This window comes from Coturnix japonica, chromosome 1, assembly GCF_001577835.2.
Source record: "Coturnix japonica isolate 7356 chromosome 1, Coturnix japonica 2.1, whole genome shotgun sequence".
Lineage (NCBI taxonomy): Eukaryota > Metazoa > Chordata > Aves > Galliformes > Phasianidae > Coturnix > Coturnix japonica.
In genome coordinates, this window is record NC_029516.1 from 152,458,476 (window position 1) to 152,474,537 (window position 16,062).

General features: G+C 46.0%; 1 protein-coding gene across 3 annotated transcripts; it reads right to left on the bottom strand.

Annotated features, from left to right (window-relative positions):
- Positions 1–1,336: 1,336 nt before the first annotated feature.
- Positions 1,337–14,899, bottom strand: SLC25A15 (solute carrier family 25 member 15). Of its 3 annotated transcripts, XM_032442115.1 has the most exons (9): positions 14,422–14,558; positions 13,944–14,051; positions 12,360–12,438; positions 11,951–12,080; positions 9,046–9,304; positions 5,291–5,428; positions 4,800–4,969; positions 3,662–3,820; positions 1,337–2,940 (listed from the first exon to the last, which is right to left on the bottom strand). In XM_032442115.1, the coding sequence occupies exons 4-9, from the start codon at positions 12,003–12,005 to the stop codon at positions 2,816–2,818; spliced, it is 906 nt and encodes a 301-aa protein (XP_032298006.1). In that variant the 5' UTR covers positions 12,006–12,080; positions 12,360–12,438; positions 13,944–14,051; positions 14,422–14,558; the 3' UTR covers positions 1,337–2,815. The 3 variants fall into 3 exon arrangements, with proteins under 3 accessions (XP_032298006.1, XP_015707381.1, XP_015707380.1); XM_015851895.2 differs by lacking the exons at positions 12,360–12,438; positions 14,422–14,558 and adding an exon at positions 14,574–14,899; XM_015851894.2 differs by lacking the exon at positions 12,360–12,438.
- Between the last annotated feature and the right edge of the window lie 1,163 nt (positions 14,900–16,062).

Genomic DNA, 16,062 nt, shown 5'->3' on the forward strand with positions numbered 1-16,062 from the left:
CATCTCTGAAGTTATTTAATGTCATGTAACTGTGATGCTATGTTAATGTGCTGATGGATCTGCTGGTGCCTAGATGTGTTTATATGCAGGTAAACCCTACTGTAGGCTGTGAGTGCTGTCTGTCTCTAAACAACAGCAGCCTGCAGGTACTGTTGGAATAGACTGAAATCCTTCCTCCAGCATCAGGTCACCAGAACTAAGGTAATGTGGAGGGGGACCTTCCGGATGCTCAGCTGAGGGTTGTGGCGTGCTCTGAGGTATGGAGGCAGGCTGAAGTTTGGCTGTTGCTGAATGATTGCCGGGTATTTAGTAAGTGGGGTGTTGAAGCTCCCACCTAGTTGGAAGCAGCTTCTCTGAGCACTGTGCTTCAAGTACAGAGGTCTGGAACTTACTTTGCAGGTACACTCTACAGGCACTTAGCACTTCCATAAGCAGGATGCTGTGGGCCTGGGTCACTTACATGGAAGTGTGTAGTAAGATATTATTGGAGCCGCTTCTGAAAGCGAAGTGATGCTGGTGAGGTTAATGCTCTGCTACTGGCCTGAAGGCAAAGGAATTTCACCCTTATAAAGAGGTGAGAAGACCGAAGTTCCTTCGCTAGAGGGCGACTGAGTAAGGCAGCAGGCCAACGCAGACGGGACATACTAGGAGCTGGAATCCAACACTGTTTTATTGCAGCTGGAAGTGTCTGATGACAGAGTTCCTTTTAGCTCAGCTTTGGCGGTGAGACAGCGTTCACCTTAGCTGCCCTTTCTAATCAGCTGTAGGGCACATAAGGTTTTCCGTCCTGCCTGCGAAGGCTCTAACAGCAAGTCAGGGCTTCTTGTCCCTAAAGCAGGCATTTCAATATTACAGGCAGGAACAAGTAACAAAATAACTACAGGAGCTGCACTGCATCTCATTTTGAAGATCCAAAAGCTGCCAGCTGTAGTTCCTGAACTTCCTATAGCAGTAACCTCTGGCTTCAGCATAGTGGAAACTCACCCTTTGCTTCTGGGAGCCTTGTGTGACCCAAGTTTCCCTATATTGGACTACAGGCAGGAAAACCACTTGTAACGTGTCTCATGTTAATTGGGAACTTGATGTGATCCTTAATCCTAGATGTGACTTTGGTACTGACAGCAGGCTGAGGGTTAAGCTGTGGTTATTTCACACAGTGGTTTATGTAGAATATACAACTGTTTTCCCAGCACCTTCTCTTTGCTCACACTCAAATCTGAGGGCTTTATAAACTTGGTTGTGGATTCTGAAATACTTTTTCTTTAATTCTAGAAGGGTGATGACACTAAATTGAGCCTCTGTTTGACAAGCTGGGTGTTACTGAAGGACAACAGCCTGCCAGGCAGTTAATCAAACTTTATTGCCATGAATTCCTGTAACAACGTTATGAAGTTCTCAGCTGAACAACCAACTCCATGTGTGCAGCTTAAGTGCAGCTGTAGAAGTTACCGCTTGGTTCAGGTAAGCTCTCAATGCACATCTGTTCCTGCCACCAGCTTCCTGCTGTCAGTGGTTCTAAACTCCTGCTTCTCTTGGAAGCCTCTATATATATAGTAATTAAACATTGCAACTCAGCTTTATAAAATGAAAGCAAAGACAAATCTAAGAATTAGATTTCAGTATTCCCCTGCTATGGATTCTGTTATCTTTGTATGCGCTTGTAATAATCAAGAAAGTTGATATTATTTCTCTTGGATAAACAACTTTAAAAAGGAGGAAGCTTAGGACTCTTGAAATCCTACCCCTTGTACCTGAATTATTCAAGCCTTTGCCATAAGCTCCTTTTTAAGAGGTGACTCTGTGTGGTGTTACTCCCACATGTACAGGTGAGTTGAGGAGAAAAGGAGGGGAGCAACTAGAAAAATAGATGCTACGATCTCATTTTGGGTAACACTAACTGGCCTGAAGTTGCATATTTAAGCAAATACTGGGGAAGGCAGACATGCCATCCAGGCCTAAGGGTGATGTCAATGGCCCAAGGCTGTGTTTCCACCCAGCTGAAGAGCTGCAGCAAGTGGCACATGTGACAGGGCTCCAATTGGAATAAATTGAAGCCCGTGATGTCAGCTGTCTTCAAGAACTTGGCTCTGGCCTTCTGTTCATCTTCCTGCCTTCAAGCACGCAAACTCATCCCTATCAAGGTGACCTGTGAGCTTGCACGTTACAACCATGCTTCGAACAAGCATTTGTTTCCAGCAGCCCTCCTGTGTTATAAATATCACTGAATTAAACTAACACTTCAGCACTGCCTGCAGCAAATAACTGTTACGAATTCTGCCTTGACTCTTTACACCCAGTAATCTTAAATGCAACCCTATCTTGGCTATAGGTCATAGAATAGTGGAAGTAGAGGGTGAACACTTCTATAAGGCCAGGCAATGATCCTGGAGAGTCATAGGGTGGGAGGGAGCAAGGAAAAGGCAGGTGCACTCAGTAAGATTAGACAAGACTGGAATTACTTGGAATCAGATACTGCCAGCAAGAAACGGGAAATGCAGCAGCCACAGCACAGGCTTTAAAGCAGTGCTTTGCCTTAAACAAATCACAGCCTGTTCTGTCTGTAACGTTAAAAACCAGTGTGTCTTCTTAGCACCATTACAGGCAGGAAAAGACATCTACAAGATGGAGCCAGTCCTGCCAGTCCAATTCAAGAAGCATCTCCGTAAAAATCACTTTGAATTTAAAAGATAGCAAATCCTAAACTGGAACTGAGCTCCTAAAATCAAGTCAGTGATCTGGTACTGCCCTCGGATTGTTATGAGTCCTATAGGCTTTGATCATTTATTGAAAAGGTTTCTCTGTTTGCTAGAAGGTATCAGTAAGAATCTATCTGTTTCATCATAAGTTTTCGGCTGTTCTCATAGGCAAGAAACAGTGCCCCATTGGCCAGGAATGCACGGATCATAGTTGGCTTTAGTCCAGAATACAAGGCAAGTACACCTGGAAATGAAATTAGAGCTGGTTAGAAATTCATTATAGTGCCTTTTAACATCAACTCTTATGCTTTCAGCTTTCAATGGCACTAAAGTTAGGGTTCTGCACTTCACATACCCTCACACAGCTCAAGTCTTTGCTCCTTTCCAGAGAGGATGTGCTTAGGTAGAAGCTCCAAGCTGCCAGTCTAGATCAGAGTGGTTTATCAAGCAGCCCTCAGTCAGCCATAAATCAGCTTCTAGAGGTAATTTCAGCACACTACTTCTTTAACTGATTCCTTCAGTTTTTATACTTAACAGTTTACTTACTTGTCTGCTTTTAATGCTTAACAAGCTTTTGTTACTGAACAGGTAGAGGAGAATGAAGCACATCTCAGCTTCTAGAATCCAAGATCCCCAAACTAGGAGAAGCAACAATGGTTCTGCTAGAAACTGTTACTAGAAGCCTCTAACACATTGTCAACAGACAAAATTTATTAAGCAGCTTCTGGTGCTGAAGAGAACAGGTTTGAATCAGGTTGTTCAACAGGTTGTTGAAGCCCTGTCCTTGGAGGTGTTCAAGACCAGGTTGGACGGGGCCCTGGGCAACCTGATCTAGTAAATGCGTATGTTTGGTGGCCCTGCCAGGCAGGGGGGTTGGAACTACGTGATCCTTGAGGTCCCTTCCAACCCGGGTCATTCTGTGAATCTGTAGCCCTACAGCATCCCTTGCTCTCGTGTACACTCACCTTCAGTTCTCACAAGGGTTACAAACGTTCCCATGAAGCCTGTCTGCTTTCCAGCCATTGAAAGAACCTGAATTCTAGATTTGACACAGTCTATAGGATACACAGCAATCCACAGACAGCTGCCTCCAAAGCCTCCGCTGAGCAGCAAAGGGACGGGACCTAGGGTTAAGAAATGAGCTTTTATGCATACCACAAAACATTTACAATGTCCACATCACAGTATTTCAACTACAGCCGTCAAAAAAGAACACAGAGGGTCTCACTCATAAAAGAAGAGCAGTTTCTGCTCCCTCAGAAAGCTCTAAGTTAATCTTAAGCCACCGCTGTGCTGCAGGTTTAGCCAGAAGCTCAAAGGTTACAAAGAAATGTCCTTTAGTTTATTGGCCATATTAAGAAAGCACAGCTCCGAGCTCTGTTCTGACTGTCCACTAAATTAACTCCACTCCTTTCACACCTTTAATCACTTTCCAGTGTAAATTATGAAGCAGTTAAGAGAAATGCCACACAGGGACACTGATCACCTATTCCTTGGCATGGTGAAGCTATTATGTGATCAGTCATTTTTTATGATGCTCTTACTTTGTGATTCAGATCACGTTTTAATGAATATTTTGCAACAACAGAGTTCAGAATATGCACAGCTGAAGTTCAACCTCCCAGCAAGACAAAGTATTATTGTTCAGCCTTTGAGAAGGAGACAAACAATCTCTATTCTCTGTTGGCATCTCCTCATTTCTTGTCTGATCTTAATATGTTCCCTTACTGTCACTGTAATGACATCTAAAGGTCAGCATACATTTATTTGTACAATGCGATGCACCAGAAGACTTCAAATCTCATTCCAAACAGCCTCTGAGATGAAGCAGCTCAGAGGTGTTATATGGTGATGTTAAAGTTCTGGAATATTACTGTTACCTTACAGCATTTGTTTTCCATTTACAGTGCATCCTGCTCCATCCAAAGTGGATGACTTCAGTAATTGATTACTGTATATGCACAAAGTGTAGATCTCTCTCTAGTCAGTATATCCAGTTCCCTTTGTTTTATATATGCTGTGCATCAACCCTTGCAGATACACCCCCTTCCTTACGAGCACCATGACACCGTGCTGGAATCCAGCTGGAAAAGGCCACCGTACCCAATTCATCTTTCGATCTCCCAGAGGCAAAGAACGTCCGGCTCAGTTCGTACCCTCCAAAGAAGAAGAAATAGCCTGGGACTTCCCGCAGCAAAGTGCTCGACAGGCCCCGGTAAAAGCCCAGGGGTCCCTCCTTTTGGATAACGCTCTTCACTACTGACCAAACTGTGCTGAGGGAGAGATTGATCCAGTTAGCGATGCTTAATGACTCAATAACAAGATTAAGGAAAAGAAACGATTAAGAGTTAGATCAGTGTACAGAACAGGACCCACATAAAATTCAGAACTAGGTCCTGCCTAGAGTCTGTCCGTGGCACCATCTTTAGCCGTGCTTGTGGGGTCTCCAGGTGTGGACCATAACCCTCCCATCACAGCTCTATTCTGGCTAACAGCACGTTACCAACGTGGCACTACTGAGATGACAGAATTAAAACCAACAAACACACGTACATACAAAAGATTCAGAAGCTTTGAACGTGACCGATACTTACTTTTGTCCCTGCATTATCTTTCCTGACAACTGCATTTCGTGCATGGCCTGCAGCCGGCACTTCACCAGCTCCGTGGGGCACAGAACAAGCGCGGCAAAGGCAGAGGAAAAGGAGCCCGCGGCAGCGTTCTGTAGGTCACTGCAAAAGAGGAAAGCACAAAGCTCTGAGTGCCACCTTCAATGCAGCGCAGCTGGGTTTGACACCCCGTGTCAATGCAGAACAGCCCTGGGGAGGGCGCCCTCAATGGAGAACGATAGCGTGAAGCATGGAGACAGCTAACAAAACTCATCCCTTTTTCATATCCACCTCAAATATATCCTTTTGACGCCTGGAAAGATGCTACAAGTCTGAAATGAAGGCAGAGTGGATCACAACGGATGTGCTGCCACAAACGCAACCACATGAACTGGAGACAGTGAGACAAACATAAACCATGCTACTGAATAAGACAGCACTGCAAGCTGTGAACTCACAGCATTACGCGTTAGGGACTCGGTGGTGATCTTAAACACATTGCAAAGAATGCACTGGTGAGCTGCCAGGAATCAGAGGCTGACACTCCAGGATTGCACTGCTTGCTTTACAATACATATGAACAGGCTCCTGAAGAAGTTATTTTGGATAGAATCATAGAATCCTTAGAGTTAAAAGGGACCTTTAGAGGTCATCTAGTCCAACTCCCCTGCAGTGAACAGGGACACCACAGCTACATCAGGTTGTCCAGGGCCTGATCCAGCCTAGACTTGAAAGTCTCCAGGGATGGGGCACCTACCACATCTCTGGGCAACCTGTTCCAGTGCCTCACTGCCCTTACTGTAAAAGACTTTTTCCTTATATCTAACCTATATCTACCCTCTTTGAGCTTGAAGCTATTTCCCCTTGTTCTATCACCACAGACCCTGCTAAAGACTGTCCCCTTCTTGCCTGTAGCCCCCCTTTAGAGACCAAAAGGCCACTCTCAGGTCTCCCCAGAGCCTTCTCTTCTCCATGCTGAACAGCCCCAGCTCCCTCAGCCTGTCCTCATAGGAGAGATGTTCCATCCCTTGGATCATTTTTGTGGCCCTCCTCTGGACACACTCCAGGAGGTCCATATCTCTGTTGCACTGAAGACTCCACATCTGCACACAGTGCTCCAGGTGAGGCTGCACAGTGCAGAGGGGTAGGATCGCTCCCTCACCCTGCTGGCCACACTGCTTTGGATGCAGCCCAGGATACAGTTGGCTTTCTGGGCTGTGAGGGCACACTGCTGGCTCATGTCCAGCTTTCTCATCTACCAGTACCCACGGGTCATTTTCAGCAGGGCTGTGCTCAATCCTCTTACACCCAACCTTGTACTGTTAATGGATGTAGCCTTGACCCAGATGCAAGATCCTACACTTGAATTCATTGAACCTCGTGAGGTCTGTCTAGGCTGTGGTCTTCAATATAGAGGGCCTCAAGGCAAAAGCCACAAGACTTGAATCCTGTTCAAGTTCCCTCTCAATTCAAAATGAATAATTCAGTATTTTTTCTGGAAAGTTTTGACTACGTAGCACAGGAATGAGAACCGTCCGCTCTTTAACACCATTGATTCTTCTACCAATGGCCTTGTTTTGCAAAGTAAGTAATCTACTTAAGATGACTCGTCACGTACTGAGAAAGCCAAACTGAGGTAAACAAGGATAATAGTTGCCTTGGTTTAGACTTTAGCATGGGACAAGACCAGTTTGGTTGGACTTAATGGATACTAGAAGCAAACTGGAATTCAACATTTATTTTCTTTTTGACTTGCGCATCAGTGGCGTCTATTTCTTCAACTGGAGAAAGTGTCATTTTGCAGCTGTCCTTGCATGTGTTTTGACCTGGGTATCCACAAACACAGGGAAGAAAGCTGACTTCCAAGCCATTTGGACATGCTACCAAAAAGCTAAACAAAGCCAAAACCAAACTAAGGCAGCAACTGCTTTGCTAAATATAAGGTCAGGTTCACCTCAGTTTGTGCTTTTGAAAGTTTTCTATTTCAGGGCAAGATAGCACAACAGTTCTTAAACTACGAAGGCAGTGGAGAGAGCTGTAGTTGTTTATTTGTCGCATCTGGAAGACATCCACCTCAGTTTCTACACCCCTGCCCCATTCCCACCTCAATGATATACTACAAATGCTTCTTAGCTCTTCCAAAGTGAGAACTGGTGAAGATATGTTTCAGCTTATCTTATTTTCTCCTATCAGGCAGTAGTATTAAGATATAGCACAACTTAACATGGGGCAGCAGAGAACACCAAATTAACACCACTTTTAGACAGCTTCATTCAGGCAGTTATCCATGTCACGTCAGAGATCTAAAACCAAGTCATGGACTCCCCCAGCTACTTCTGGAAATGACAAGTGACAGGAGGCAGAACAAAGCTATTTATAAAAAGCTGAATGAGGCTCAGCCTCGCATCTTGGAATAAACTGTGTGCCCAGGGAGGTGGCAGAGTCGCCATCACTGGCAGTGTTCAAGAAGCGTCTGGATAGGGAGCTAGGAGATATGGGTTAGGGGTTTACTGTAGGTATGGTAAAGGGAGGATGGTTGGACTAGATGATCTTATAGGTCCTTTCCAACCTTGTGATTCTATGAAATGAAGCTAGGACAGGTATGAGAAGTCTTCTATACACAGTGTGGCAGCACAAGGATGAAGAAGGTTCACTTATTCTCACTATTGAACCCAAGATGTAGTTTGAGGGATGCTTAAGAGTAAGGCACACAGACTGTTGGAATTGAGACACCTGGAGAAAAGCCATCCTAGCTAGAAGGAGATTATCATTATGCCAGTGCATAAATCTACGGCTTGTTCACACCAGGAATTTTCTGCACCGCTCTGTTCCCCTGTAAGAGGAACCATTAACTCCCCTGTACGATCAGAGCAGCTTGGGAATTGTAAGTTGCAATGCTCAGTTCTTTGGTAAAATGTTCCAGGTCTTGAACATTTCAGCTGAGTTGTGAACATCTAAACCAGTCAGCTTCAGCGATGAGATGGCTCTGTCATAGTAAGACACCACATAGAATCATAGAATTACCCAGGTTGGAAAAGACCTTGAAGATCATCAAGTCCAACCGCAGCCTAACCAGAACCCTAATTCTAAAAACCCTACACTAAATCATATCCCTGAGCACCACATCCAAACGGCTCTTAAACACANAACACATCCAGGGATGGCGATTCAACCACCTCCCTGGGGAGCCTATTCCAGTACCTAACTACCCTTTCTGTAAAGAAGTTCTTCCTAATATCCAACCTAAACTTGCCCTGGCGCAACTTGAGGCCATTTCCCCTCGTCCTGTCACCTGTCACTAGTGAGAGGAGACCAGCCCCACTCTCACTGTAAGAACCTTTCAGGTACTGGAAGAGAGCAATAAGGTCTCCCCTCAGCCTCCTTTTGCCCAGACTAAACAGCCCCAGCTCCCTCAGCCTCTCCTCATAGGGCTGATTCTCCAAGCCCTTCACGAGCCTCGTTGCCCTTCTCTGGACCTGCTCCAGTACCTCCATGTCTTTCCTGTGCTGAAGTGCCCAAAACTGAACACAGTACTCGAGGTGAGGCCTCACCAATGCCGAGTACAGGAGCACACATCCTAGCATGGACATCTACACTTCAAAACACACTACACTGCATATTGGCAGAAAGATACCTGGGATACCAGCTGCACCTAGAAAATGTTTGCAAGTAGCAGTTTTGTAATTGTATTTAAAACAAACTGGGAAAAAAAAAAAAACCAACAGATTGATGGTACCAACCTGAGCTTTGTTTTCCTGTCAACTCCAACAATTCTTCTCACAATCTGTTGGCAAAACCCATAGCACATGAAAAGAACAGAGTTCTCCGCAATGCTGGCTACCAGAGCAGGTGTGGTCCCCTTGTAGAAGCCTCCAAATCCCACTTGTTTGTAGGTTTTCATAAAACAGTCAACAACTCCTTTGTACATGTCAGGGAAGGTCTGCATCTTCACCTTTGCTGTGTCGAAGGGTTGGCCAGTCAACACGCAGGCTGTCCCACCTAAGCAAGCAGTGGAAGTTAAGAGGGTGACTGAAGGTTATCGCAGCTGAAAGGTCTGCACACAAACACTGCTAGCAAAGTCATGCAGAAAGCAAAGATGAATCAGTTCTCTGCAGGAAAAGACAATTGCACTAAATTCAGCACAATAGCATCTATTGTCAGAGGTGGACTCAGTCACCTGAGGAAAAAAAAACACCAATACATAAAGAGCGTAATAGCTTCATTCTCAGTATGCGCATCTCTACTGTAATAAAAGCAATCATCTAAATCCATCTTCTATCTTCTATAAAGGAGGAGTGAATTAGAGCTATTCTTTGGCAATCAAGGCATTTGTGATGAGCAATGTTTTCACTTCTTAATGCAGTGGATCAGACACTATCTGATTCTGTGTTCCAGCAATAACAGAACTGAATGATTTGTCATCAGGTGAGACAGACTCCAGGACAAGAGAAGTACTGCTGAGAGAGCTAAAAACACATTATAAATTGAGAACCAAAGACGCAAATCCTTCCCTTCCAAACTTCAGATGGAATTTCTTTACCTGTATTCCTATATATTGGAACACTGTGCTCAGGAGAAGTTAAAAAGGGCAAGAGGGCAAAGTTCCCTAAGCTGTTATCTTTTCCAAACTGAATTGCAAGGTCAATACCCTGCAAACTTGTGAGATACGTCCATCAGTGTTGTCAATAACCACTTTGCACTCACTATAGCGTTCTTCTGTGAAATCCGACTCAATTCAATAGTCTACTATAGAAGTTACACAGAATCTGTTTCAATAAGAATTACAGGAGTACATTGGTAGCAACCTGCTGGGAGCTGACACCTAATAGGAAGCATATAATAGGTGTCTGTTTTAGGGCTTTGCTTTTAAAATGAAAGAAAGGACCATCCTACAACAAGAACTGACCTTTCAATATGGTACCACTGCCATGAATGTGCCCTAAAGAGGGCAGATGGACAAGATGGTGTTTTTTTCTTTATTATTGAACTGAAATACTTACCTGTAAATCCAGCTAAATGCACTGAAGTAAAAACAAATGTGTGTATGTAAGCAGTTATTTTTCTTCTAAAAAGAGAGACAAAGAGTAAGCAAATGCTTGTTTATTGGTGTTTGCTTGTTTATGGTGATGAATAGTGATACTTCGTGGTTATGGAGTTTGATTCCTCAAGTCAGTGATTCTCAACCCATTTTCCTCTTTGCAAATACACTTTATTGCTGCTCCTCTGCAAAAAGGCACTTTGGGCCTCTAAGAATTCAGGAACCCAGCTCTCATAAAACTGGATTCTCAAACCACATGGATCACTGCAAGTTTCAGAGTAAGTCATACAGGGAAGCATGAAGAGCTGCTTGCTCTGGGAGGGATAACCAAGGAGAAGCAGTAACAGCCATGTAAGCCTCAGATGATAAGCAGAACAGAACTCTAGAAAGGGTCAGCAAATGCCACTTCCAGCAAAGCCAAGAAAGGGCAAGTGTCAGGTTCCTGTGTAAGGATAGACCTAAAACATACGAGTCATAAAATAATGGCTGTTGAAAGTAATCCAAGACCATCAGTGATGGCTTTGAGAATCCAAAGCTGGAAAAATGGGAGTTGACTGAATGGATGTTCTAAAAAGAGAAAGTGTTCTTCTTACAGCATCTTTGGAGAAGGCATGAGAAGCCCAATGAAGTACAGCAATGAACTTTGTAAGCCTCAAGACAAGAAGCCCTGGTTAATATCTCAAATATTAAGGGAAACAAAAATAAGATGTTCTTCCAGTCAGCAGCAGAACATCTGTAAAAACAAACAAGCAAAAACCCTGCTTGAAAGCTTAGGCAACTGTGGTCCTAAGAGTAACAGCAGCATGGTGAGAAGGGTCCAGCTTTAAGAAGTGATTAGAGGTTGCTCAGATCCCAGCCAAAGGACTATGACCCACAGGCACATGAATGACTGATTTATTACTGCTCACAATTTACTTACCCCAGAACAGCACAACTTATCAGCTAGCTGAGACTATTTGTAGAGGAAGGTAAAATCAGGCTACGCATTTGTTCAGGAACAAGCTGTTTGCCTTGTTAAATACACTTCCTAAAGGGTGCAAAGATGCATGTAACAGTAACAGGCACAGCCAGTCAACCTAGGCAATACTGAGCAAGTATGCTGCCTTGCCTTAGCATTGTGCAAAGACTAACACAGCAAGCACTACTGACCAGACAACATGTGTTGGAAGACCAAATGCTTTATGAGGGTGGTACACTGGACTCTTATTGTTACTTTTGCCTTCGCAAAACCAAAAGCTTTACTACATGGCTCTTTCTATGTCACCCAGAGATGAAGCTTAGAATCTCAAAGACTGCTTTCCCTGGTGAGTTAAAAAACGTTCATCCCTCAGCCATGGATGTAGCTGTGGATGTCACTGTTCACTAACAGGGAGTTGGATTAGATGACCTTTAGAGACCCCTTCCACCACAGATGTGTCCATGGACATTACCCATCACCAGCACAGTAATATCAGAGAGACAATGCAACTACTTCTGCCAGCCAAGGTCAGCTGTTTTACTTCCATATCCTTAAAATACAGATGGTGAGTGTTCCCCCCTCCCACCAAGCAGAGGGAAATTGCTCTTAAACACTTATCAAAGCTATTAAAACCATCCCTCAGCACTACCTGCAGCTCCTGCTGTGAGGTCAATAGCAGCCTGAAGAGCAGAGTTGATCCTCATGCTTCACACTTGTTTATTGATTATTGCAGAGTGAAAAGCCTCCAGCTTCCTGGATGGTGTCAAGATATTTTCCTCCTGAGGGAAAAGTGAAATGAATCACATGCAATTCATAACAATAATTGACAGGCAAGAGTGTCACTTGAATGGTTTTCATTCAGTTTGTTTCAAGGTAGTTGTGAAGATGCTCATCCCCAGAGCTAAACCGAAATGTAGTGAACCTGTATTTTGATTACTTCTGCCACATTAGGCAAACCCTCTGGAGTATCACCACTTGCTACAGCTCACTTCTGCTTTCCAGTTACTAGTACCCTTAGATCTCTCACATAAACAGTAGGGAACACTGTTGACTACTACCTTTCTACTGATTACAGAAGCAGCGTCTCCATCAGGTGTCCAAGGCCAACCAGCAGGAATAATTCCTTGTCTTGGCTCTCTGGATGTAGAGCAAAATAGAATTGTTCTACTTACAGTGAACAGCAGCTCAAAAACTACATGCGTGATCACACAGATAGAGGCACGCCAGGTATTTCTATGTGGCTCTCAGAAGATACAAGTGGAAAACAATGAATATGAATATCTAGAATCGCGTCCAGCTGTCATGTTCCCAGTGCAAGTCCTTACACAACGATATATTATAAAGTAAAATAAGAACTACAGCTCATCTCTCAGGAAGGCAGCAGGAGAGCAGGAATGCAAAGACAATAGTTTCAAAGAAAACATCCAAAAGAATTCAGTTTTCAAACTGGCAGCAAGGTAATTTCACTGGGTGAGCTGTTAAGACAAGCCTGCTCATTTAGAGTAATTTGGAGTCAGAACAGCGAGCCAAAGAGATCCCACTGTTTCAGAATCATGTTGCTGAGCGAGGCACTTGGCTGCTGCTGCTGTCAAAGCAGCTACATGGGTCTTCAAAAAGCACTAGTACACACGTGAATTGGTGCCTTGTCTTCACACAGAATAAACAGTATTTTCTATCCTTCTACCCACTGTAGTGCTTCTTTTGAAGCCTGTTGTGTCCTGAACAGTGTTCCTGAGTAACATTAAATAGACATATAACTTTATGTAGGTCATGTTGGAACAGTTAAAGCTTTGTTACAAGCATGGGCATTCATGTACAAACAAGGTTTAAGAAAACCTGTCTCTGAACATGTTTGTTATTCGCGGAGCTTAAGAAAGCAATAGGCCAAATGCTGTCACTTGGTGAGTTCATATATTACATTGGTTTAGAGGCACTGTGTGAATCAACAACAACAAAAAGGGTTAAAAAACCAAAACAACAAAACCAAACCCTAATTTTGTTATAAATGACACCAATACTTAATATTTCTGCGGTTACAGGTTAGTGCTGGCACAGGCTGACCAGAGAGGTTGTGGATGCCCCGTCCCTGGAGGTGCTCAAGACTAGTTTAGATGCGGCTCTGGGCAGCCTGATCTAGTATTAAATGTGGAGGTTGGCAGCCCTGCATGCAGCAGTTGGAGCTTCATGATCCCTGAGGTCCCTTCCAACCTGGGCCATTCTGTGATTCTGAACTGTTTCACTGCTAATCACACGGTGAGCTTGATGTTCATTACAAAGCAGAGGCTCTAGGACCAAGCTGCGCTCATTATCCCGCACACCTCATTAGTGTTCACACAGCACTCCGCAGCTTTGCTTCTCATTTAGAGAAAGAGCAGAAAGGCAGAGCAGCGAGGCAGCCTCTGAATGAAGGGGATTACCAGAGAGCAACCATCACCTGCCTGGCAGAAGGCATCACGCTGAGTGCTATCAGCTTGTGCCAGTCCCCAGAGCAGCACATGCCACCGAATGCTTAGCAGCAAAAAGAAAAGCAAAGGAGTAAGTGAGAGGATGAAAGTTTTGAAAGCCCATCGTTACTAAGAGCACGCTGCCACTTGGACAAAGCTAAGACTAGTCAAAGCTGCAGATATTGCACGTGTACATACCTACTCCTGTGTCTTCTTTGTGATTACACGGTTCTATTACAAACTACCGGTGGACATGCCGAGTTAACGACTGCTCTGCCACTTCTACAGCAAACCCAGAGCTCGGACCTGCGAACACAGAATCATCAGCGAGCTCAACAGGTCCCCAGGGCCTTCACCCCCACCCCAGACACGTCGCCTCCCCACACCCGGCCACGAGGAGCCCCGAGGGCTGGAGGTGACATCGGGACTCCGCTGCCAAGGTCAGAGCGGTCCCGAGTGCAGCGGGACACCCCGGGCTCAGCCTCGGCAGGCAGCTCATCGCCAGCCAACCGGCACAGAAGGGTACACGTGAACGGGGCCACCTCCCGGCTGGGAAGGCAGCAACCACCCCGCTGTCTGCCGATATCAACCCGCGTGGAGCAGCAGAGCTCCGGCACGCTGGGACGAGGGGAGGAACAGAAAGAGGAACGGAAGGAGGAACGGAAGAAGCCCGCACCCGCCGCTCTTAGCCGAGCCCCAGGTCCGCCCGGCGCTGCAGGCCGCGGGGAACCAGCGCCCAGGGCCCGCTCCGCGCCTCCACCCGCTGCCCGCCGGCCAAAGCTCTGGGAAGCGGACAAGGCCGGCCCGCCCCCGGCCGCCGCCACTCACCGCAGCGCCCAACCGCCCCGCCGCCGCCGCCGCCCCTATATAGGCGGCCGGGGAAGGCGGCGCGGCCCCCCGCGGCCCCGGGCAGCCGGTGGGCGGGACGTGGTGCCCCCGGCGGCCTTCCCAGCGCCCTTCTCACGCCTCTCCTCGTGATGTGGCGGCAGTTTTCGCTCTCGGCTCTGCCTCACACACCGGTGGGGCCTGGGGACGCTGCCTCAGGATCCCTGCGGGAAGCACGCACGGGGTGCCCGGCGGGGAACGACGCCTCCCACAGGGGAGGTTGCGGGGCCTGGAGCATCATCTCGTGCCGTCCCCTGCGGTGGGGTTCCAGGAGCTGTGGGACAGCAGCATCCTGCTGTTTGGGTCACACAGACTGTCATCCTCCAGTCAGCATTTGGTAACCATGAGGAGGGTTCTAACATCACTTCCCTCCACTGAAACCCTACAGAGCTCCTTGTCCCCATTTCACACAGAATCACACAGAATGACCCGGGTTGGAAGGGACCTCAAGGATCATGTAGTTCCAACCCCCCTGCCTGGCAGGGCCACCAAACATACACATTTACTAGATCAGGTTGCCCAGGGCCCCGTCCAACCTGGCCTTGAACACCTCCAAGGACGGGGCATCCACAACCTCCCTGGGCAGCCTGTTCCAGGGCCTAACCACTCTCCTAGTGAAGAACGTCCCCCTAACATCCAACCTAAATCTTCCCTCTTTTAACTTAAAACTATTTCCCTGTGTCCTGCTATTGTCAGCCCTTTCGAAGAGTTTACTCCCCTCCTGGGTGCAGGTTCCCTTCAGGTACTGAAAGGCTGCAATGAGGTCACCCCACAACCTTCTCTTCTCCAGGCTGAACAAACCCAAATCCCTCAGCCTGTCCTCATAGGGGAGGTGCTCCAGCCCCCAATTTCAGCTGGGAATGAATTGAAATGCCTGCAGTCAGGCTGTTGTGAAGCAGTGCTCAGCTGAAAACAATCAGGCACTGTGCAGCCCACCCATATTTCCATGCCTCAAGGCACACAGACCTATGTGCTCCAGCTTAGATCCACAGTGTTTTCTCCTCGATAAAACTGCTCCTGTTTTCAGAGCCCAAAGCAAAGACAATAATTTGGGGCTAATCTTCAAAATATGGCAATTATTAAGGAATCATAGAATCATCCAGGTTGGAAAAGACCTTGAAGATCATCAAGTCCAACTGCAGCCTAATGAGTACATTAACTCTAAAAACCCTACACTAAATAATATTCCTCAGTACCACATCCAAACGGCTCTTAAACACATCCAGGGATGGCGATTCAACCACCTCCCTGGGGAGAAGGAAGAGCAGACTTAGCAAATTGTGAATTTTTTACCTAAGAGTAGAAATTATAGCTGAGGCTTTGGTAACCATTTAAGTGGCAGCAGGTTAATTGCGCATCCCAAATGATCTGCAGCAGATTACTGTTTAATTGCAAGGAATTTTCAGCTGCGTTGACTTTTTAAAGTTGAACT